We start from the raw sequence: 25,676 nt of genomic DNA, 5'->3' as shown, positions 1-25,676 counted from the left end.
GCTACTTATTCACCAGTCAGGTACCCAATAATGCCAAGAAGAAAGCAAACTTGGTATATGTTCAAAGTCAAATAAATATTTAGTTATAAAACAGGGCTCCAGAATCTCTCAGTGTCCCACAGATCATAAAAGAGGTCTTGAGGGTAGAGGGAGAAGGAGAAAACATCTATCATTGATATCTCCATAGGCTATATATATTTTCTAGGGGCCTAATTGGAGACTCCTCTTCATCATGAGAAAAAAAGTACTTTTTTTCAAATGTGAAAAATCACTAATCATCAAAAACACCTTAGAACTACCTTATATTCAGGCAGCAGTGAAATGGGACTTATTAGCCCAGAAATGTACACAAATATAATACCCCAAATAATATCTTATCATATATTTTTCTTCTCATGAAAAAAAATCCTCTAAAGATTTTGAAATGTATCATTTTTGCCTAATAGTACTCAGTAATGACTGAAACTGTCTTTCATCCAAGGCTAAGGGAACATAGCCATAAACTATTAATTGGTTCACTGTTTCTCTTTATTGTGCATAAAACTTTTTGTAGTATTTGTCTGTTGGCAGACAGAGAAAATTAGCAGTCTAGATTTACACCCACAAGCAGGAAATAAATTGCTTAAGTCTGTATTCAAGATAGCTTTCCCCCACTGAATGAATCCTACTCAACTGGCTCCATTTTCCTGTTTTAGGGAGGATGTATAATCAAGAGAAGTTGTTAAATTTCAAGCAATCTGTTGAATTTTTAAATTATCACTTAAAATGTTTTGACTATACACTTAGAATCTGAGACGGAGGAAAGGACGTAAAGAGTAAAGGCAGCCTGATCACCCTAAACAACAGGGGCGCCTGGGTGGCTCAGTCAGTTAAGCGTCCAACTCTAGATATCAGCTCAGGTCATGATCTCATGGTCCATGGGATTAAGCCCCCCATCGGGCCCTGCACCAACAGCTTGGAGCCTTCTTGGGATTCTCTTTCCCTCTCTCTCTGCCCCTCCCCAACTTGTATGTTCTTCCCAACCCTCCCCCAAATAAATAAACTTAAAAAAATAGGCAATAACACCAGAGTGAAATGGAATAGCTAAGCATTTAAACATTAAATGAAGCTAAAAACAAATGGTCACTTTTCTTCTTCATATTGATTATCAATATATCACTCCATTACCTCCAGGGGAAAAAAAAAAAGGAACTTGTGACATGGTTTTAGAGCATTGCACCCATTAAAGTGTTAAACAAAGGCGCAGGTCTTCCAGGCAAAACATGTGTTCATAACAGACTTGTCTAGTCCAGGCCTTGCCTAAGAAAATTTTACCAAGTCTCTCTGGGACACTGTCTCATGGAACTAGTGAGACTGGATGGATTCCAGTCTCCTCCAGTGAGCTAGGAAGTCAGTCATTTATGCTGTAGGGTTTACAAAACGAACTAGAATGCCCATCCCATTTAATCCCCACAGAGAAAGCTGAAACAATCACCTCTCCCCAGGAGTGAAATGGCATCAATCTGACACCCGGGACCCAAGCCAACCATCTCAGCTGGAACCTGAGGCTTCTCAGCCAGAAACTGGGACCTTGAATGCATAGCAACTGAACCTCTTGTTCCATTTGCTATGTTTTTTCCAAAAGCAATAAAAATTGTATTTTTTTTTCTTAGGCAAAGTTAAAAGTAAAATGCAAAGATAAAAATATAAATATTATTCTGTTGGTCATGCAAATTTGATCTTTGCCCATGACAGGAGATCATGCACTAAGCTTAAGTCTTTCTAGTTTAAGGTTTTCAAAGGAAGCCATACATCTAATAAAAAGTTTTACAACTTGAAAATACTGTATGACAAAGTTTTCAGTCTTTTTTGAACTAGAGATACCTACAGTGGCTAAACTATTTTCTAAAGGGGACAAGAATTATCTATTCCTGTGTAATTGAACATCATTTACCAAATAACTGTCCTTTAGACACTGTGGCTGAGGCTTTAAAATGTGGTTCTCTACAATTACATTACAGTCAACTGTGTTAGAGAATCAGATCTGAATCCCTTTCACCTCCCATGACACTCTCTTCTAATCTACTTAAGTGTACTTCCTTCTTTTAAAAAGACAGAATTTTAAAAGTGGAGGGGAAAAACATCCTTTTCATCTCCATGTCAAAGATGCTCTATGCCCGTATGTATTTTGGATATTATAATATTAATTGCCATAGCTTATGGTAGGCAGTGGGTGGGAGTAGCCAAGCTGTTAGGCTCTTTTTTTTTTAATTTCTTTACTGTTTGGAAAATCAGTTTATTGCTTTCCTAAAAATGGAACATGATCATTGTAAAAATTTCTAAGAATCTAAAAATCTTCAAAGATTGCTATCCTATCACCCGTTATTGCAAAAACCTGAGAAGGAAAATGAACTCAGATTGTAAAAAAGTCTAATTGATTGCAGTACTGGTGACCCTTGAACACAGGTGTGAAATGATGGGTCTACTTCTACATGGAGTTTTTACAATACAGTACTATGAATATATTTTGTCTTCCTTATGATTTTCTTAATAACATCTTTTCTAGCTTAGCTTATTGTTAGAATAAAGTATATAATACATGGGACATACAGAATGCATGTTAATGGATTATTTATGTTATTGGTAAGGCTTCTGGTCAACAGTAGGGTATTATTAGTAGTTAAGTTTCTGGGGAGTGAAGTTATACGTGGATTCTCGACTGCATAGAGGGTTGATGCATCTAACCTCTGCAATTGTCCAGGGCCAACTGTAATTACATTTCATTAATATAAACTCATTACTGAGATGAAATACCAGTATACCAAAGTCCAGTCCACGACCTTCCAATGTACCCTCCAGAAGGCAAAAACCAGAAACACAGTCCTTGAAGCTGAATAAACTATTACACCAGAACACATGCTCCTCCCTGGAATGGACCTTCCGTAAACCTCAATTTACCTCTTTCTCTTAACCTCAATGTCAAATACCTTCCCTCGGGGATACTAACACATTTCACTTTTGAGATAAAGTCAAATAGGAAAGATCATCAAAAAGAAAGAAATTAATTCTGCAGATGTTAACTGCACCTGGGTAGTGTTATTTTTCCTTGCTTGAACTGTGTACTCACTTGAGCCAGATCAACTCTTGCATCGAATAAGGCAGGGAATGAATGAATTATCAATAATTTTAAAACGTATTCATCATGATAAAGAGATAACTCTACTTGCCAACTTTTCCTTATAGCTGAAATAACCTATTTCTATTTCTGGGATACTGAAAGCAATATTACATGAAGTAAAGCTTTTTGTCTGTCACATTCTACAGATATTTTAACCTCTTCCACAACCACAGAGACTGATTCAGCAAGCAAACATATTTTATGACATGCCAAATTTATTAGTTATTGGACTATCCTTCAGTAATGACAATGTTTAATACCATAAAAAAGAACCTGATGAAATTCCAATTTCCATTTTTATATTCCAACAAGTAATTCAAATTTGCTTCTCAACTCAGTGTTTCACTTTTGAAAAGCAATTTGCTTTATTTTAAACTATAATTATGTTTCCTTCAGTCATTTTAATTGTTAGGTTTACTTAACAAAAATTTACTGTCTTTTTATTCCTTTTCTCAGTTATTGCTTTATGTCTTCTGATAGATCACGTTTCACCTTCTGATGTCTTGTGTGATAAAATGGTCAAGAACACTTTCAGGCAAAATCAAGTATAATTATTTTAATAAGAGCAACTATTAAAATAAAAAAATAGAGTATCCACATTTACTGAACTTTTGTTTTCATGAACTATAGATAAAAGATGCAGAAGTCTCATCCTCAAGAAAGAAAGACCTTGTTACCACTGTCTGAAACAGGTATGGTTACTGGTACTTTTACAATTCAGAAACTGTCAGAGCTCAAAGGGAAGAAGTGAACACATCTGGTCTACTAAACATCGTAAATATCCATTCACTGGCCACTGAACCCTACAATACATAAATTTGAAATTTTCTTATTGCAAAGAAAATTCTATGTCCTTTATAGCACTGCAGTATCTCTTATGGAGTAAGACAATATAATAGCAAAGGACAGTGGGGGCTGACAGTGCCCGTGTGTTCCTCTAAAAACATGCATGAATGTACCACATACCCACAGGAAAACCTGTCATTTGGCCTGGAATATATATACACACATATATATGTGTGTACATATATATATGTACACACATATATGTACACACATACATATGTGTGTACATATATATATACACAAATATACACACACACACATATATGTATGTGTGTGTGTGTGTATATATATATATATATATCCACTAATGTTAATCACTTAGAATAGAAAGCACCAGGATTAAGTAAACCAGGATCTGTCCTAACAATATCAAAGTAACACTATTTTCTGGCACTTCCAGGAAGTTGGGTGTCTGGGGTTAATCAATACTCAGATCTCTACTTATGCCAACCTGTGGATTTGAAAATTCCTAAGACATTTACATTAAGAGTCCACTGAACTTAATTTAATTTTTATTGTAGAGTTCAGGGAGTATTTCTTTATCTTGGTCTTTGAATCAGAATCATTTATTATAAATGTTTCAAAAGGATACCAGTTAACAAAGCGTTCTGATTGGTAACCTGTTGGATAAACCAGTTTTCATTATTAAAAAAATGCTCACAACAAATAAGACTGTTGTGTTTTTTATGAAAATAAAAATAATGGAATCAAAATTTTCATATTTTTTGAAAAATAAAAAAAAATTAATGAACAGTCCACTTACAGTGAGTTCACAGAAATCGATGCTATCAAGGCTTTTGCTTCTGTGGAGTCTCCCTTTTATTCGTCTTAAAGAAGGTTTTCCTTGGCTGACGCTAGAAGTAGCACCATTCGGATTTTCAGAGGATGGCGTTACCCTGAAAGAAGAGGAAAAGTTTAATTTTTTTAGGTTTACAGGGAAACACATTTCTCGGGTATGAAATAAGTATTTACTTGAGGACAGCTTTGGAAACCTCAGGCTCCTTTTTTTCAACCAAGAAGCCAAGCTACCTCCCATCAGATATCCTTTCTAAGTATTTCTCAGCAGTTTGCTGGTTTAGAAATTTTTCTTGACAGGGTTCAAACGTTTCTACATTAAGATTTACTAAAAGTCAACGATGTGACCATCAAAGAAGCAATTAAAGCCAGACTGAAGTTTCCTAGGTAACTGGGAGGTATCTGCTTCCTGCTGGGTAGTTCTTTATATGGAGCGCTCAGCCCAGCGCCTGGCACGCCCAATGCAAGTCAGCTCTCCTTGTGTACAACCACAGACACCGTTCAGCATGCTTTTTTAATCAGGAAAATTACTTTAAAAATTTTAAACATTGACAGTCAACACTCAGTTCACCATGATTACAGAACAACGAAAATACAGATAAAAAGAAGTGGTAAATAATCTAAATTATCTACAGATGCACATCAGCATACATGCTTGTATATGTATACACACACTCAAGACTGTCATGTGTTCAATCGTTTCTGTGCCACTTCTGCTGGCAGCCTTAGCAGGTGCCCTGGGAACCTGGGAGGAAACTGCTTAGTAGATTATCGTCTTAGAGATAACAAAGGTTTTAAGTAGTAAGACTGACTGGTAAGTATGGCTTATCAAAATCAGTTTCCTTATTTTATGGTCAGGTTTCCTGCTTGTATACATCCTATGTTCATATACTTTTCAACTTTCCTGACCTACTTAATATTTTGTATTTAAGATTTTGTTGTCTGAAAGAGATCAAATAGGCCTCTTGTTGCTTGACAAGAACACAGAGAATGAACTATCAGCAAAGTAAATTTGACTTATATAATAAGATAGGAGTAAATATCATAAAATAGAGTATTCTAGGTATGACTGCATTTAAAGTAAAAGTGCCATATCCCTATAGTTATGACATTTAAAGAGTATGAAAAGATACAAAAGTGAAAAGTAAAGCCTTCCTCTCCCCCCCATCCCAAATCCCCATCTCTTTTTTTAACTGATTACTTATTTTGAGAGAGAGAGCACAAGTGTGCACACGCATGCATAAGAGGCTGGAGAAGAGGGGAAAGAATCCCAAGCAGGTTCCACGCTCAGTGCAGAGCCCGATTCAGGGCTCAATCTCACAGTGAGATCATGACCTGAGCCGAAATCAAGAACTACTTAACCAACTATTTCAGGGGTCAGACACTTAATCGACTGAGCCACCCAGGCACCCCTCCCCACCCCTTTTTCTAAGGACAATCACCATTAACAGTTCTTTGTATAACCTCCCAAATAAATGTTCTTGCTTATCCACATGTGTTAATCTCCTTTCAAAACTTTTCAGCAAAGTGACCAAATTGTTCACATTGTCCTGCACCTTACTTTTTCACTTAATTTTCTTGAGGCTCTTCCCATAATAACCCAGCTCTATTTCATTTGTTTAATGGCTAAACAGTATTCCATTGTATAGGTGTATCACAATTTATTCAACCACTCCTCTACCAATGGGTATTTAATTTAGTTTCTAAATGTTTGCTATCAAATTATAAAGCAATGAACATATCTTACATCTTTGGGTGCAAACACAGTATTTACTTAGGAAAGACTCCTAGAAGTAAAATGCAGGGTCAGAGGTTTCTAGGTATTGCTAGGCACTGCTTTTCAAAATGGCTTTAGCAATTTACACTTCCATCAACAGTATACAAGAATGTTCCTATGGGGGGGTGGGGGGCAGTTGTCCTTAAATATAAGGGTGATTTAATAATTTTATTTTATTATTTTATAACTCAACTTCTCCATGTCCTTCATTATATTTGTCTTGCTGAATTGCTGCTTTCTGTAAAAAAAAAAAAAAGACCATTACACAGTCCCAACGTGAATATGGATCTGACAACTGACCTTTATACATTGGTTTTTCCTTTATATATTTCAAATCTGTTTCATTAGATGCCTTAATGTTTATAATTCATATCTTTTTAGGGATTTAACCTTTTATCATATTAAAAGTCTCTGTTTCTGGGTGCCTGGGTGGCTCAGTTGGTTGACCGTCTGACTTCGGCTCAGGTCATGATCTCGCGGTCTGTGAGTTCGAGTCCCGCATCAGGCTCTGTGCTGACAGCTCGGAGCCTGAAGCCTGTTTCCGATTCTGTGTCTCCCTCTCTTGCCGCCCCTCCCCCACTCATGCTCTGTCTCTCTCTCTCTCTCTCTCTCTCTGTCAAAAATAAACATTAAAAAAATTTTTTTAAATCTGTTTCAATTAAAGATTTTACCTTAAATGCTATTTTGTCTAATAATTTCCCCATCTATATTTTTAAGTTTTTTTAAATGTTTATTTATTTTTGAGAGACGGGGGAGGGGGGAGGGGGGAGAGAGAGAGAGAGAGAGAGAGAGAGAGAGAGAGAGAAGACGGAGTGTGAGTGGGGGAGGGCACAGAGAGAGGGAGACAAAGAATCTGAAGCAGGCTCCAGGCTCTGAGCTGTCAGCAGGACTCAAACTCACAGACTGTGAAATCATGACCTGAGCCAAAGTTGGACACTTAACCAACTGAGCCACCCAGGCGACCCCCACATCTACATTTTTATATTACCCTTTTCTTGGCTTATCTTTTTCTGTGCTCATATTTTCAACCTTGACAAGTATCTGCCTGTCTCTCCCCACCCCTCCTCCTTTAACTTATACTTTAACTTTTGTTAAAGCGTGTAGCTGGACTGTTTCCTTTCTTCTTTTTAGTGTTATTATTATTATTTTTTGAGAGTGAGAGAGCACAAGTAGAGGAGAGGTAGAGAGAGGGGACACAGGATCCAAAGCAGGCTCTGAGCCAATACAGGGCTCAAACTCATAGACTCTGAGATCATGACCTGAGCGGAAGTTAGATGCTCAACCAACTGAGCCACCCAGGGGTCTGTTTTCTTTTTTACTAAATCTAAGAATAAGTATCTTTTGAGAGAAACTGAATCCATTCAAATTTATTCATGTTTAGATTTATTCCTGCCATGTTCTTTTACAGTTTGTGGTGGTTTTTTATTTTGTTGTTGTTATTGCTATTGTTGAGAGACAGAATGTGAGTGAGAGAGAGGGGCAGAGGAAGAGGGAGAGAGAGAATCTTAAGAAGGCTCCATCCTACATGCGGCTCTATCTCACAACTGTGAGACCATGACCTGAGCTGAAATCAAGACACAATTTTGGGTTGTTGTTGTTGTTGTTGTTGTTCTGTTTGGTTTGGTTTAGTTTGGTTTTGTAGTTACTTATTTTGAGAGAAAGGGAAAGAGAGAGTGTGCAAGCAGGGGAGGGGCAGACAGAGAGGAAGAGAGAGAATTCCAAGCAGACTCCATGCTGTCAGCATAGAGCCCAACTCGGGACTGGATCTCATGAACCGTGAGATCATGACCTGAGCCAAAATCAAGAGGTGGCCATTTAACCGACTGAGCCACCCAGGAACCCCTGGTTTTTGTTTTTGTTTTTGTTTTTAATTTAAATGCTTTCTTCTTTCCTACTTTTCCTATTTCCATATTTTTCCTACCTTTTTAGTATGACTGAGTTTTCTTAGTCTCTACCCACCCCTAGACCTTCTCCCTTCCAATTAGTAATTTCAAAGTCCTACATCTTATTAGGGCAACTCTGACTCTAGCTAACTATACACACATATAATATTTACATATTTATATGCATGTAGATACATACATACATACATAAATATATATGTACATACATATATATTTAATCTGAAATATTTCTATCAACATCTAGGGTTCATTGGTATTCTCATCTCCTCTCACACAAGAAATGACATTTAACACACCTTCATTTCTCTTCTTTTACAGCACTATTACAACCCTACCAAAAGCCCTACCTTTTCTTGGAAATAGTTTCAAGGTCTCCTAACTTCTCTTTCACACTTTTGATCCCTTTGTTCTTTTGGGATTCTTTAGCTTACTCCTCCAGATTGCTAACTTGCTTTTCAATTTTGTCAATTCAGCCATTTTCTTTCACTTCAGTGAGTCAAGTTTAAATTTCTAAAGTGTCTAGTATGCTTTTTTTTTTTTTATTAATACAGTACTCTCTTGCATCTTTCTGAAAATAACCATGTTAATCCAAGGTTTTTCTATTTTCTCAGGGATTAGTTCTTTTGTTTGTTGAGTATGGTAATTCTGTTAATACTGGCTTCCTCCAACTGTTTGGTGATTTTTACTGCCCACTTATATTTGTATTCTAGAACATCTGTTTCCATACTGCAGCATTTACCATGGCCTACCTTTGGAAACTCTGGCAGGGAGACGGGACATGCTGCTGGGACATGCAACTTCTCTTCTGGGTCAAAGGATTCAGTAGCCATCTTGGGTACAGTCTCCCTGGACCAAGAGCCCACATTCACTGCTTTAGTAAGCAAGAAAGCCACACTGCTGCCCACAACTTATCACAAATTAGTGAGGCAAAGGGGTCAACCAACCTAGTGCATTGAATCTGATTAATTCCCCAAATGTCCTCTGCTTCTTCCATCCCTAAATGCTGCTTCAAGCTATCAACCTCTCTTTGTGCAAAAGTCCTATAGGCAGTGGTTCCTGCAAGGCTTTTCTCTTAGTAGATTCATCCGATCTACTAAGTACATTTCAGAGATTCCTCAAAAATGCTGGTCCACTGATGGTATTCGTTGTTGTTTGCTCAGATTGTTATTATTTTTCTTGTGGCTTTTTAAATTAATATATTTGTTATTTCACTGAATTGCCAATGAGAATACCTTTTAAGTCACCTCCCAGAATAAAATTCTGATGATGTCTCTTTCATTATTTTCAATACAAAAAAAAGTGGTATGCTGTACAGTTTTGTTCTCTTCTCTGCAGAGTAAAAGCTTCCATGAAAACAAAGAATTTCACTTAAGAAAAGAGGGCATATAGGAAAAAAAATAGTTGTACAACATTGTATAAGTCATAAATTTTCTTTGTCTCCTTTCTCCCACTTAACTTTGATAGCACTGATTATGTGGCATAATCATATTACAAGATATTAATATAAGCTTTTCTGGCAAAAGACATCTGTCACAAATTTTCCTCTCATTTGACTTAGAAAGACATCACTATTTACCTTTTTTCCAAATCTAAAACCTATGAGAAGAATTTACATATACCAAATTTATAAATGACAGCCAAGAAATTTATCAGACTTACCTCAATGTAATACTGAGGCCAGTGACAATGTAAAAACAGAAAAAAAAAAAAAAACCATCCTAAATATAACTAGAAGGATGGCTTTTTCCCCTCCCTACCAGGATCATAATAAAAACATTTATTAAGGAGTAAAGCTGAATTGGGCATAGCAGGCGAACATCAGGTCTGTACCCACCCCACCCACAGACTTGGCAGAAGGAAGGTGCCTTGTCTACACATAGAACCAGGCTCCTACCCAGTAATTTCAGTAACTGTAAAGTTTTGACCAGGTCTTTGTGAAGCTAGGAGGTCAACTGTTAAAAAGCATATGATTCGGTAATGACCCCCTTTTCTTTGGTGGGAAAAAAAGAAAAGGAATAAACACAGTTCCAGGTAATAAATAGAATGGTGGGGTACCTGGGAGACTCTGTCGGTTAAGCATCTGACTTCGGCTCAAGTCATGATCTCACAGTTCATGGGTTTGAGCCTTGCATCAAGCTCTGCACTGAATGGTGCAGAGCCTGGAGCCTGCTTTGGATTCTGTCTCTCCCTCTCTCTCTGCCCCTCTCCTGCTCATGTTCTTCCCCACCCCCAAAATAAACAAACATTAAAAAAAAAGAAAAAACAATACAGACTGTTAATCATAGAGATAGTGAATATTTCAGTAGTAACTCATGTGGAAATACTTATTTAATCTGAGTGATACAGCGCAATTTAGTTTTATAGTTTCTCTACTTCTATGCAGCAACAGTTGTTATCTAGTCCATATGTGATATACAGTTTGACATCGCCTGAAGAAGGATGTTAACAAGAGGACTTATTTGTTAACATCAATGAAGATGACAGCATTTGTTTGGGAGGGTAAATAACAAATCATAGGTAAGCAGAAGGGGTCTTGAAGTTTAGGGAATTTAAGATGTCACTACTCCTTTGTTTTACTACAGTTTGTGACAATTAATATTTGTCCTGGGGCAGGGATATGTGTGTTCAAATCGTTTTCTGCTGGACATTCATAAGAATATAGAGGTATAGGGGCACCTGGGGGGCTCAGTCGGTTAAGCATCTGACTCTTGATCTCTGCTCAGGTCTTGATCTCAGGGTCGTTAGTTCAAGCCGCATGTTGGGCTCCTCACTGGGTGTGGAGCCTACTTAAAAAAAAAAAAATAATAATACAGAGGTATATTACAACTCAGGTAAGAAGGGCTGTACTTGGATACAAAACGCCCACCAAGGACAGTTCTTCCTGATCTGGAGTATAAGGAGTATTTTTTAGTCCCAGGGCCCCATTCTCCTTCAACCTGATGGTGTGGTCTGAACTGAATAAATCAGACTTTGGAGGTCATTTCCTACATATTTAGGAGAACGGCCCTTGATGGTAGGGAAAATAAAGTTAGTAACTGAGATACAGGAATCTTATTTTCCCTTGAACTCTGGGGAAATCAGTATTTAGCTTCCAATGAAGTTTTTTCTTTTCCTAATTCCGAATTCCATTTAATCATCCCTAGGGGATTACTGGGAAGAAAATTTCTGCTTCTCTCCAATCCCTTCATATTTTCCCACCATGTTTTTGTGGGCATGGCTGGCATGCTTGAAAGGCAGAAACCCAGGGTCCACCCTCTCACTTTGTTTATAACTCGGGAGCTTTGGCTCACAATCATTTTTGACCATGGTTCACTTGGAACAAACAACTCCCAAGCTTATCTACCTCGCCCATCTCTAATTTCTAGTGGAAAATATCTCAGTAATAACAAAATATTGAGCAAAAACCATCAAGATGGTAAAAACAAGGTAGTTACGCAAGAAGAAACTACCAACAAAGGTAACATCTAACAATTCTTCTACAAGGTATTAATTTTAATATATCACCAATTGACACCACAAACCATTTGAAGATTAACACTAATTGGTGATAGCAAAGTATATTCCCCCCAAACAAGGGTATAAGAGCAGGTGCCTAAGTACAGCAGGGAAGTTGACTTTAGGATACTGAATCTTTGTGAAGGACACTTAAGTAAAAGCTAGTAAAATCCTAATTTTTTGTCTGTAAGTATCAGACTTCAAAAACCTGAAGAGTTCACTTAAAAGGTTTATCTAAATGGCCCTTAGCTGTACTTGTAAATAATAATGTGCATAATTGGCTACAATTTGCTCACTAAAGAAACTAAGAAAGGGATGGATGTTAACTAGACTTACTGTACTGATCACTTGGCTATATATATAAATACTGAATTATTATGCTGTACTCCTGAAAGTAATACATTGTATGTCAATTATACCTCAATAAATTTTTAAAAAGTGAAAAAAAACAAAACACAGTGAGAAAGGACTTGGATACTAGAGACATTCCCGCCTCATCAGGGGAACCTCTATGACTCATGAGGGGGCTATGTGCCACCCTGGGAGAAACAACATCCTATAGGGCACTTTTCAGTCATGTTGTACCTGTTTTCAGTCATTCTTCATTTCTAGACTGTCATGTCCCTGCTCAAATGTGTTTTTAACCCTAACCACTGGTATAAGTAAGACCTTATTTGTGACTCTGGGCAGGTCAATGACCTCATCTGTAAAACTGGGAAAATACAGTACCTACCTCACAGGGGTGCTACAGGTTAATGAGAGGATGCTTGGAAATCACTTATGCTGGGCCCAGCAGGCACTAAGCTCAATGAATGGCAGTTCTTCTTATTTCCACAATCTGATTACTGGACAACTATTTGAATGAGTGAATTGAGGGCTGCCTGGGTGGCTCAGTCTGTTAAGTGTCTGAATTCGGCTCAGGTTATGATCTCAAGGTTTGTAAGTTTGAACCCCGTGTCGAGCTCTGTGCTGACAGTTCAGAACCCGGAGCCTGCTTCAGATTCTGTGTCTCCTTCTCTCTCTGCCCCTCCCCCACTCACACTCTGTCTCTCTTTCTCACAAAATTAAATAAACATTAAAAAAATTTTTAATGAGTGAGTGAATTGATGTCACATGGCCTTCAATAATTACTGAATCAAATAACCAGGAGAAATATATTTAGAAGCCTGAAGAAAATGAAATGATACCTTTTTCCCCCGCTAAGATCAATATAAATATTCCTAAGAGCACTTGATGCAAAAATCAAGACTGACAACAATATAATTATTGTGAAAATATTTTTCACATGTCACATAAAATAGACAGGAGTTAACAATTATTTGGGCTTCACACCCACTGGAGAGCAAGGAGCTGGCCTTGGTACCTGTACTGGATTGAATGGTGCCCTTTCTCTCCACTCTTCTTAAAACCAGGAACCTGTGAATGTGACCCCATTTAGAAAAAGGGTCCTTGCAGATGTAATTAAGTCAAAGGTCTCAGGATGAGATCATCCTGGATTATCCAGGTGGACCCTAAATCTAATGACAAATGCCCTTAGAAGAGACAGAAGAGGAGGAGACACAGACACACCAAGAAGACTATGTGAAGATGTAGAGATGGGAGTGATCTGGCCACAAGCAATGCCTGGAGCCCCCAGGAGCTGGAAGAGGCAAGGACTCTTGCCAAGAGCCTTCAAGGGAGCATGGCTCTGAAGACACCTTGATTTCAGACTTCTGGCCTCCAGAACGGAGGGAGAATAAATTTCTGCGGTTTTAAGCTAGTGAGTTAGTGGTAATGTTGTAGCAGCTCTAGGAAATACAGCGCCTTAGTGCTTTCATCACCAGCAGTTATAAGAAGAAACCCCCCAAAGGAAGCAAGCTGAGCAAACTCACACCCACCTCAGGCAGAGCTAACAGGCCTTAGTTCTGGGCTCCTAAACAGTAGTGATTCAGAACCAAACACTGCCAACAGTCCTACTTCCCAAATTTCTTGGAGAAGAGGGTTTTTGCAGATGCCACTAATGCAGGTCTGGCTGTTTTTCTGCTTTAGTGTCCATTTAAATTGTGTGTAAATATAATATTCCTTAATGGATTTGCAGAGTCAATGAGAAAGAAAGATATTGCACAAAAGGAAGCTGATGAGCACAAAAGGTCAAACTAGATAGAAGTGTGGGGCCAAAACACTGAAACATTCAGCCCTACCCTTTACTTAACACTGGCATAGGCTTTGCAGGCATGCAGTTTTTCCACAGAGACTGCAAAAATTTAAACAGAGAGAACACAGATAGCATATAAGCTTTCAGAAGCACCTTCATATAAATTCTTATACATAGCACACCCAATGATCATAGTATGCCCTCACATCTTGTAAACAGCTATAAGCTATTGCATCCCAAGGTCTGACAACCATTCTGATGTCTGCTATTGGTTCCCGCCCACCACTCAGGAGTCATAACCCATATCTACATATCTTCTTGCTACGTAAAGGTGCGTTCTGTCTCAATTATCCATGTGCAGTTGCTCTGATACTAACAAAATGAAATGTTAATCTAGAAAATAAATTCCAGAAGATATAAGATAGATGGATCAGGCAGCACAATATTCTTCAACTTAAAAAAACCCACAAAACTATATATGTATGTTATATTTAACAATACCATCCACTTGGGGCACTTGGGTGGCTCAGTCAGTTGACTGTCTGACTCTTGATTTCCACTCAGGTCATGATCTCACGGTTTGTGAGATCAAGCCCCGCATTGGGCTCTATGCTGACAGCACAGAGCCTGCTTGGGATTCTCTCTCTCCGTTTCTCTACTCCTCCCCCATGTGTGCATGTGTACTCACTCTCCCTCTCTCTCTCTCTCTCAAAGTAAACATTAAAAAGTACCATCCACTCTAGAGTTTCTGTAGCATATACTCTTCACTTTGCCACTGCAGAAACTACATTAGTATTTGCAAACTCACTTAACATTGAGCAGAAATTCTGAAATGCTCATTTAAGATTGTGGAAAAGTTAAACAAAATACCCCTGCCTTTTCCAGGCCATCTCTTAGTAAGATGGTTTTTAATGCTGGCCCCAGTTCACTGACAGCCTGAAATATGAACCTCCAGAGTACTAAACTATCTGAATTTTATTTTCTCGTGTCCTCTTTTCACAAAATGTATTGGGGAATATATGTTCAGAAGAGGCATTCCAGTGATGAAAAAGAATAAACCTAAGTTTCCAGATTTGGTGGCCAAATGATGCTAATATTCATGTCTAATAGCTCCTCCAATATTATTCCCACATCTTAATTTTTAAATTTAATATCAGAAAAATTTCCTTCCCAGTTATGCATTATTAAGAATTCATTCATTCAGGAGCTCCTGGGTGGCTCAGTCAGTTAAGTGTCCGACTTCGGCTCGGGTAATGATTTCATGGTTCATGGGCTCAAGTCCCACACCGGGCTCTGTGCTGACAGCTTGGAGCCTGGAGCCTGGAGCCTGCTTCAGATTCTGTGTCTCCCCCTCTCTCTGCCCCTTCCCCACTCATGCTCTGTCTCTCTCAAAAATAAATAAACATTTAAAAAAAAGGAATTCATCGGCAAAGTCACAGGATACAAATTTAATGTACAGAAATCAGTTGCATTCTTATACACTAATAATGAAGCAACAGAAAGACAAATAAAGAAATTGATCCCATTCACAATTGCACCAAGAATCATAAAATACCTAGGAATAAACCTAACCAAAGATGTAAAAGATCTGTATGCTGAAAACTATAGAAAGCTTATGAAGGAAATTGAAGAAGATACAAAGAAATGGAAAAACATTTGTGCTCATGGATTGGAAGAATAAATATTGTTAAAATGTCAATACTACCCAAAGCAATCTACACATTCAATGCAATCCCAATCAAAATTGCACCAGCGTTCTTCTTGAAGCTACTAGAACAAGCAATCCTAAAATTTGTATGGAACCACAAAAGACCCTGAATAGCCAAAGTAATTTTGAAGAAGAAGACCAAAGCGGGAGGCATCACAATCCCAGACTTTAGCCTCTACTACAAAGCTGTCATCATCAAGACAGCATGGTATTGGCACAAAAACAGACACATAGACCAATGGAATAGAATAGAGACTCCAGAAGTGGACCCACAAAAGTATGGCCAACTAATCTTTGACAAAGCAGAAAAGAATATCCAACGGAAAAAAGACAGTCTCTTTAACAAATGGTGCTGGGAGAACTGGACAGCAATATGCAGAAGAATGAAACTAGACAACTTTCTCATACCATTCACAAAAATAAACTCAAAATGGATGAAGGACCTGAATGTGAGACAGGAAACCATCAAAACCCTAGAGGAGAAAGCAGGAAAAAAACCTCTCTGACCTCAGCCACAGCAATTTCTTACTTGACACATCTCCAAAGGCAAGGGAATTAAGAGCAGAAATGAACAATTTCTGCAAAGGAAACAATCTGCAAAGGATTTTCTGCAAAGGAAACAATCAACAAACTAAAAGGTAACCAACGGAATGGGAAAAGATATTTGCAAATGACATATTGGGCAAAGGGCTAGTATCCAAAATCTATAAAGAACTCACCAAACTCCACACCCGACAAACAATCCAATGAAGAAATGGGCAGAAGACATGAATAGACACTTCTCTAAAGAAGACATCCAGATGGCCAACAGGCACATGAAAAGATGCTCAACATCACACCTCATCAGGGAAATACAAATCCAAACCACACTGAGATATCACCTCATGCCAGTCAGAGTGGCTAAAATGAAATCAGGTAACTATAGATGCTGGAGAGGATGTGGAGAAATGGGAACCCTCTCGCACTGTTGGTGGAAATGCAAACTGGTGCAGCCACTCTGGAAAACAGTGTGGAGGTTCCTCAAAAAATTAAAAATAGATCTGCCCTATGACCCAGCAATAGCACTGCTAGGAATTTACCCAAGGGATACAGGAGTGCTGATGCATAGGGGCACTTGTACCCCAATGTTTATTATAGCAGCACTTTCAACAATAGCCAAATTATGAAAAGAGCCTAAATGTCCATCAACTGATGAATGGATAAAGAAATTGTGGTTTATATATACAATGGAATAATACTTGGCAATGAGAAAGAATGAAATATGGCCTTTTGTAGCAACATGGATGGAACCGGAGAGTGTTATGCTAAGTGAAATAAGTCATGTAGAGAAAGACAAATACCATATGTTTTCACTCTTATGTGGATCCTGAGAAACTTAACAGAAGACCATGGAGGAGGGGAAGGGGGAAAAAAAAGTTAGAGAGGGAGGGAGCCAAACCATAAGAGACTCTTAAAAACTGAGAATAAACTGAGGGTTGATGGGGGTGGGAGGGAGGGGAAAGTGGATGATGGGCACTGAGGAGGGCACCTGTTGGGATGAGCACTGGGTGTTGCATGGAAACCAATTTGACAATAAATTTCATATTAAAAAAATTTTTTAAAGGAATTCATTTATTCAATATGTATCTTTTGAGGACCTATTTTGTACCAGAAACTAGTTAAAGGGAATTTAGTAATGAACTGAACAGACAAAAAGCCCTGCCCGCATGCAACTTAAATTCCAGTGAGGGGTGGGAGAGGTAAGAGGTATGAAAATTAAGTAAAATTTGAAGTGGATTAGATATTGGTAAGTGCTCAGGAGAAAAGCAGAGTGGGAGGGTAAGACCATTAGTGCTGACTTCTGTTTTCTTCCCGTATACCATCAATCTGAAAAGCCATCTTCAAATGTTACCGCTTCTTGCTTCAATAGAGACACAGTCTTCATATATTTGCTAAAATATTTTTCCATGCTTCCACGGACTTTTCCTTTTTTTGTTTTCCTTTTCCTTTCCTTTCCTTTTCAGCGGCTCCACACCCAACACGGGGCTTGAACTCAAGACTGTGAGATCAAGAGTCACATACTCTACCGACTAAGCCAGCCTTTCCATGGACATTTCTTAATCACTGCTAACTTTTACCAGCCAGCCTAGTCTTCTACGTGCTGTCACTTGCTGTGCATCAAATTAAAATACCTTTTGCAGAATAAATCTCTCTTTTTTTTTAAACACATGGGAGTGGAGGAAGACACTAGTATTCAGTAAGCACACATTATTCATCCAGGCATAGTGGCAGTGGCAGACACTCTGTATTCAGTATCTCAGTTGATCCGGGTATGACCCCATGAGGTAGACAGCATCATTCACACGGTACACACCAAGAAACAGATACTCCAGTGACTTGTTTAAGGTCACACAATAAATGGCACAGCTGAAATTTGAACTTCGCTGCCCATGCATTTTTGTCTTACCTCCAAAATTTTCCGTTACTGGGATTCTTTTCTTTCTTTTTTTTTTTTTTTTTTTAACTTTTTCTTGGTTGCTCAATCTTTCTATTCCTTGGATCACTCTTTCATTTCGTCTTAGATAGCAGAAACTACTTTTCTCAAATGCCTAAAAGTAGCCTCACTTCCTTTTCTCTATAACCTTGAAATTAAATTCAAACTGAAGTGAGTAAATCTCTATGGACCACAAATTTTAAAATTAAAATAGCCACTTGAACACCAACATTTCTGGCATAGTTTTTCTATAGTCCCCCATCCCTTTTCTGGACTATTTCTTTCGTGCCAGAACCTTACACTTCAGTCTCTAGGCAATGGAATGCCAGGGCAGCACACGGGGATTCCATATACCACATTTTAACTCTAATAAAATGCAATACAATCCGATAGATAATCAACTGTGTAAACCAGATCTGGAAAACCTCCAAACATTTTTCTTTTAAGGGCGATCTTTTCCCGTTACCCCAATAACAGTTTCCAGGTCAGAGGAACTGGAACGCGTGCAGATAAAACGTAGTCCCCGATAATGCAATTATAATCTCGCAACTTACTCCCCTTACGGTGGGAGCGGCTCGCCCTTCACTCTGTACCCACAGCAGATGGATTTTGAGAAATAACAGAAAACGCAAACAGAGCTAATAAATTGCTGGCTGCCTCCAAGGGAGCGTGGCTGGAAATTCTGAGCCAGAAGTGGCGGGGATGGGGCTGAAAGGACAGTCCCGGGCGGGAGACCGGTGCCCGGGTGCCCGTGAGCCTCCGCCCCTCCCTCTCCGCAGCGCGCCGCTCTACGTGTCACGGAGCACAGCCGAGGGTCGCGGCGGCACGAGCTCGCGTGGACCTGGGACGCGGCGGCGCTCGCGCCCCACGGGCTCCGAAATGGCTGCTGCGCTCCCCGCTCTCGGCGCCCGTCGGGCCCGGCCGCCGGCGGCCTCGCTGCCCGCCCGCCCCGGCCCCGACCCGCGTCCGCCGCGCCCGCCGCGCCCTCACCACAGCTTTCTCTTGAGCGGCAGGAGGCTGCCGCGGTTGGAGGGGGTGACGCCGATGGCCATCTGCAGCACCGTCAGGTATTTCTGGTACTTCATCTTGTCCCCGCTCCGCTCGCGGGCAGGGCCCCGCCGCCGCCGCCGGCGCCGCAGACACAGCCCCTCCAAGCGCCGCATAGATCAGCTCTGGGCCATCCGCCGCCGCCACAGCTCCCGCCGCTCCCGCCGCCGCGGCCGTGCGCGCCCGGCTCCCGCTCCCGCTCCCGCTCCCGCTGCCGCCGCTCCCGCCGCCGCCGCCGCTGCCTCCTCTGCCGCTACGGCCGCGCGTGGCCGGGGCTCCCGCTCCCGCCGCCGCCGTCGCCGTGCGTGGCCCGCCGCTCCCGCCGCCGCGGCCGCCGCCGCCGTGCGTGGCCCGCCGCCTCCCGCACCGCCCCCTCCGCCCCTCCGCCCGGCCAGCGCAGTCCCCGCGTGAGTGCTGGGCGGGCGGCGGGCCTTGTGGGACTCCCTGTCCCAGAGCTCAGGAGCGGCCCGGTTGTCGCCCCCGCCCACTGGCGCCTCCTGGCCCTGCGCCGCGAGTGCCTCAGTTTCCCCAGCGGCCGACGGGAACTCGTTTTCAACTGTGTAGAGTCTAAGAAAATCCGATGACAAGCTTTCAGGACAGAAAAAAAAAATTATTTTAAATTTATAGTTACCAGTTAATGGTTGTAACGGAGCGGGGACAAGATCATTTACGGGTTCTAGCCTTAAGTGTTTGAAGATTTTGTTTACATAAAATGCATCTCTACAAAATGCATGTATGTGTGTACATATACATACTATAATGTGATATATATTATATACATGCATGCACGTGTGTACATATACGTACTATAATGTGATATATACGTGCATGTACGTGAGTACATATACATACTATAAATATGATATTATTATATACATGATGTATGTAGCATATGTATGCAGTCCTAGCTTGCGCGGTTGTTTGAAACTGTGAGAATGTGAACCATGCAAAACTATCTTAATAATCAATGGGAAAAATTAAGATCGTTTCGTGATCTTTAAAAATTTTGTCAAAACGTTCCAAACTCCCTTCACTGATGGTTGTAAACGTATAAAGAAATGAAAGGGGGCGGGGGGAAAGAAAAACTAATCATTTAATACCCTGTAGTTTGAAACATTAAAAACGTTGATAATTAAACTTATTTCTTTGTAAGGGAAACTTATCAAGAGTAATTTGAATAATGCCTGTCTTCTCCTGATAGAATTGTTAAACACCCAGAAAGCATCTTGTCTGAGCCTTGGTAATGCATCATGTTTGGATCACTTTCAACATTTCATCCTCTGTGCTTTCAATGTTGTGAAATATAGGAGTTCCTTTAACGTGTCATTCTGGGACATCCTTATTCTTTTTGTCACAACCACTTTCCTCCTCCTGGTTCATATTCAGTAAGTTCTTCTGGCTGCAAATCTAGTCTCTGGAAAGACAACCGTGTCAGTATTTTGACAGTAGCCTATTTTTTTCTATAATACCATTTATATTCCACTCAAATTTCACTTTACTTTCATCTTTATCATTTTTTTGTTTCTTTGCTGCACTATCACTTTTGTTGATCAATTCTCTCAGTTACCCATTTTTATACAATGCTGCATGGGTTTATCACTGGGAAAAAAGGAGGCAACACAACTGCACACTTTGCTGTCATTACCTAAACTGTATAACAGGTGTGCAATAACCAATAACTGACAAACTTTGAAAGAACTGCTCTGATTGCTCATTGATCATGATGCACATGTTATTTACATAGTGATTTGTGGACTAAGGAGCTACCATGCAAGGTTTATGCATTTTCTCACACTTAATATGCTATGATAACTGAAATTTGAACCATATTGTGGAACAACTGGTGTTATTTAAGCCAGAGTAGCTAATATCCAGCATATCTGAACCTGTAAAGCAAGGACTGCCTCTGTGTGTACGTGTGTGTGCACGTGTGTGTGTGCATAACCTGTATGTATAAAGAGTACAGATAACAAGTACCTGCGTACCAGGCAGAATTATCAAATGTTAATGCCCTCCCTCCACAGTACATCCCTCTTGTACCTCTACTTAAACACTACATTTTCAAGTTAATTAGCATGTAAGAATATTAGATCAAAACAGTCTCCTTCTGGGAGCTCCCAACATGATTTCATAGTCACTTTGGTAGGAAACCTAGTCTGAATCTACTTCACTTTTATTTATCCAGAAGTTTCGTCTCTCACATAAAATGAAGAATTGGCAGATCTTTGACATTTCAAATGTATCTCCACACACGGAAGAGGACCTTGGAGCCAAACTTTGAAAAAGTGTCAGGGTCTGTACTTATGTATTCATCATTTTCTATGGCTTTTTGTACCACCTTCTCATATTGCTTGTAAGACATTTGATGAAAATACCACGCTGTACTCAAGGATTTAGACAACTAGAGGCTGAGGGGATCAATTCAGGATAATGAAAGACAAAAATAAATCTGGTAGAAGCACTTCCAGAATGGCAGAAAATCTGCTTCTCCATAAAAAGGGAACACTGGCTATAATTGTCAAAATCAACCTTCTCAGAACTTGAGAAATTAACCAAAGGCTTGCAACTATCTAAAAAGTACATAGACATGAAAAACTATTGAGTTTTGGTAAGAACAGTGAGCTTTCTAGCATTTGACTTGCCCAATTCCCATCTCCTCTCCAGCTGAATGGTAGCCTTGTATACCAACAACAATCTTATAACTACATTGGTTTTTAAAACAGGTATACTAGCAGCCACTGGAGGTGACATAATGGGTTTAGAGCTCCTCCAAAACCCCATCCTCAGAGAACTGTCATTATTTGACTTGTTGGCAGCACCTTGAAAAGCTCCATTCATAAAGCTTGTCTTTATTTGACCTGGCTCAGAACTCACTTTGTGCAAACAGCTCTATTCCTAGGGCATTTGTTCAGAAACAATCAGTAACAATTGTTTAACATTACAGTTGCCTGAGGTAGTGAAACTAGTTGGGGCTAACAAGAGACTAACCCCCCCCCCACCACCCCAAAATTAAAGAACAAATGGGGAATGCACATGTTCAGGAAATACCTGATAAGGCCCTAATCTCTGACATCTGGCTGACCTTGAGGTTCAGTGGCAAGCAGAATGTGAAGGCCAGGGAAGAGATGTAAACTATTTATCAAAATGTTGAAGGTGTGTTCTGACACATACACACACACACACACACACCTTCTCAGCAAAGGCTGGGACACTTACTGGTTCAAAGACATTTAAGGAAATCTCTAATACTTGGTTGACACTAAACACCCAAGAAGAAATTTTGGCTGCCAAACATGAAGAAAAATACAGACTTTACAGAATTAGCCCAGCAGAGTTACTGAACAAACAAAACAACAACAAACACCACCACCAACAAACCTTGGAGTGGAGCTGGAAGGATATAATTTCTGGAGTTGCCGCATTCTATTATTCAAAATGTCCAAATTTCAACAGAAAATTATAGGACTTCGAAAGCAACAGAAAAATATGGCCAGTATGGGGTGGGGGGGGGGGAAACAATAGAAACTGCCCTTCAGGAAAATCAGGCATTAGACTTATTGGACAAAGACTTTAAATCATCTATTATAAATAGGTTCACTAAAGGAAATCATTTCTTAAGATTCATAGGGAAGTCTGAGAACAATGTCTCACCAAATAGATAATATAAAAGGAGATCGAAATTTTTAAAAATTAAAAATTTTGGAGTTGAAAACTACAATGAAATAAAGTATTCGTTAGAAGGGCTCAACAACATATTTGAAATGGCAGAGTCAAAGAATTTGAAAATAAATCAATTGAGGTTATCTGGTATGAGGAACAGTAAGAAAAAAACAATGAAGAAAAAATGAACAGAGCCTCTGAGAACTATGAAGAACCATTAAGCATACCAACATATGCATAAATTCCCAGAAATAAAGGAGAGAGAAGGGATACAAAAAGTATTTGAATAAATGACTGAAAAATGCTCAGATTTTATGAAATTATATTAATCTGCACATACAAGGAACTCAAGTAATTCCAAGTAGGATACACTCAAGGCAGTCCACACCTAGACCCATAATAGTCAAATTATTGAAAGCCAAAGACAATGAGAGAATCTTGAAATCTGCAAGCAAAAGCAACTCATCACATACAAGGGATTCTCTGTAAGAGTAATTTCTGACTTCTCATGAGAAATCATGGAGGTCAGAAGGGAAGACATTTCAAGGACAGAAAGAAAGACTATCAGTGAAGAATTCTACATCTAGCAACATAGCCTTCAAAAATGAAGGAAATAAAGGCATTGCCGGACAAAAACTGACAAATCATCACCAGCATACATGCTTTACAAGAAATATCAAAAGAGTCCTTCAGGCTGAAATGAAAGGATACTAGACAGTAACTTGAATCTGCACAAAGAAATAAAGAGCACCAACTGCATAGTTGAATATAAAAGAAAGTATAAAATATTTTAATATTTTTTATTTTTAAAATCTTTTAATTAAAATATTTTTATTTGCAACTTTTTTCTATATGATTTAAAAGACAACTGAATATATATTTATAACGTATAAATATGTAATTTGGGGGTGCCTGGGTGGTTCAGTCAGTTAAGTGCCCAACTTTGGCTTAGGTGCAAGTCCTGCGTTGGGCTCTATGCTGACAGCTCAAGCCTGGAGCCTGCTTCGGATTCTGTGTCTCCCTCTCTCTCTGCCCCTCCCCCTCTCAAAAATAAACATTAAAAAAATAAAAAAATAAAAATTTAATTTGTATGTAATGTAATGTAATGGCTAGCACAAAAAAGGTTGAGAATGGAGCTATATTGGAGCAGTTTTCGTGTACTATTGAAATCAAGTTGGTACTAATTCTGCTTAGATTATTAGATTATTTTAAATTAAAAAGTTAATTGTAATCTGTAGGGCAACCATTAAGAAAATAACTTTTTAGAATATAGAAAAAGGGACAAGAAGAAAGTTAAAATGGTACATTTGAAAATATATAGCACAAAAGAAGGCAGTAGTAGAGAAATAGAAGAACAAAAAGGACCTAAGACATGTAAAAGAACATATAGCAAAATGGCAGCCATAAATCCTACCTTAATCAGTAATGACTTTAAATGTGAATCACTAAACATTTCAATCAAAAGACAAGAAATTGGCAGAATGGATATGAAAGCATAATCTAGCTGTATGCTGTCTATGAAAGACAACTTTAAGGACACAAATGTGTTGAAAGTAAAAGGATGGAAAGAAGACATGTACCATGCAAAAAATTTTAAAAAAGAAAGATGGAGTGGCTATGATAATATCAAACAAAATAGACTTTCAGAATAAATTGTTACTAGACACAAAGAAGAATCTGTATGCTGACAAAAGGGTCTGTCCATCAAGAAAACATAACAAGTAGACACATATATTTATGTAACAACTGAGCACCAAAATAGCAAAAGTTAACATTACTGAAGGGGGAAAAATAGGGAATTCAACAATAATAATTGAAGATTTCAATACCCCCACTTTCTGTGATGGTCAGTAAGGAAATAGAAGACTTGAACAACACTATAAACCATGTAGACCCAATACATCTGTACCACACCCAACAGTAGCAAAAATACACATTCTTCTTGAGTGCACATGGAACATTCTATGGGATATATTATACATTCAGCCACAAAAAAAGCCCTTAATAAATTTTAAAGTGTTGAAATTATATGAAATATGTTCTCCAGCTACAATGGAATTAAATTAGAAGCCAGTAACAGAAGAAAATTTGGGGATTCACAAATACGTGGAAATTAAATGAAACACCCCTAAATAACAAATGAAACAAGGAAACCAGGAGAGAAATTAGAAAAAAAAACTCTTCATGAATAAAAAAAGCATAGCATAAAACTTAGATGCAGCTAAGGCAGTGCTCAGAAATTTTTAGTTTTGAACACAATATTGAAAAAGATGAAATAGCTCAGATTTACAGCTCACTCTTCCACCTTAACAAATTAGAAAAGAAGAGTAGACTAAACCCAAAGCAAGCAAAAGGAAGGAAATGATAAAGAGTACAGTGTAAATAAATAAAGACTAGAAAAATGATATAGAAAACCAATAAAACCAAAACTTGGCTCTTAGAAGGGATCAATAAAAGTTTAGACAAACCTTTTACTAAACTGACCAAGGAAAATAGAGACGACTCAAATTATGAAAATTGGGGATGAACAAGAAGATATTATTACCAATCTTGCAGAAATAAAAAGTTTTATAAGGGAATACTCTGAGTCATTGAATGCCAATAAGTTAAATAACCTAGATGAAATGGAAACATTCCTAGAAAGACCAGACTACCGAAACTAAGTCAAGAACACAGAAAA

General features: G+C 38.9%; 1 protein-coding gene across 11 annotated transcripts in view; it reads right to left on the bottom strand.

Moving 5' to 3' along the window:
* TJP1 (tight junction protein 1) overlaps window positions 1-19,464 on the bottom strand; it is a 245,215-nt gene extending 225,751 nt beyond the window's left edge. For all 11 annotated transcript variants that reach the window (XM_042941198.1, XM_042941199.1, XM_042941201.1 and 8 more), the window contains exons 1-2: window positions 19,280-19,464; window positions 4,767-4,899 (exon numbers count right to left, since the gene is read on the bottom strand). In XM_042941198.1, coding sequence (XP_042797132.1) covers window positions 4,767-4,899; window positions 19,280-19,452 — 306 coding nt within the window. In that variant the 5' untranslated portion in view covers window positions 19,453-19,464. The remainder of the gene's footprint in view (window positions 1-4,766; window positions 4,900-19,279) is intronic.
* Window positions 19,465-25,676: the final 6,212 nt, after the last annotated feature.

This window comes from Panthera leo, chromosome B3 (assembly GCF_018350215.1).
Source record: "Panthera leo isolate Ple1 chromosome B3, P.leo_Ple1_pat1.1, whole genome shotgun sequence".
NCBI classification, from domain to species: Eukaryota; Metazoa; Chordata; class Mammalia; order Carnivora; family Felidae; genus Panthera; species Panthera leo.
This window is presented reverse-complemented; position numbering and strand designations above follow the sequence as displayed.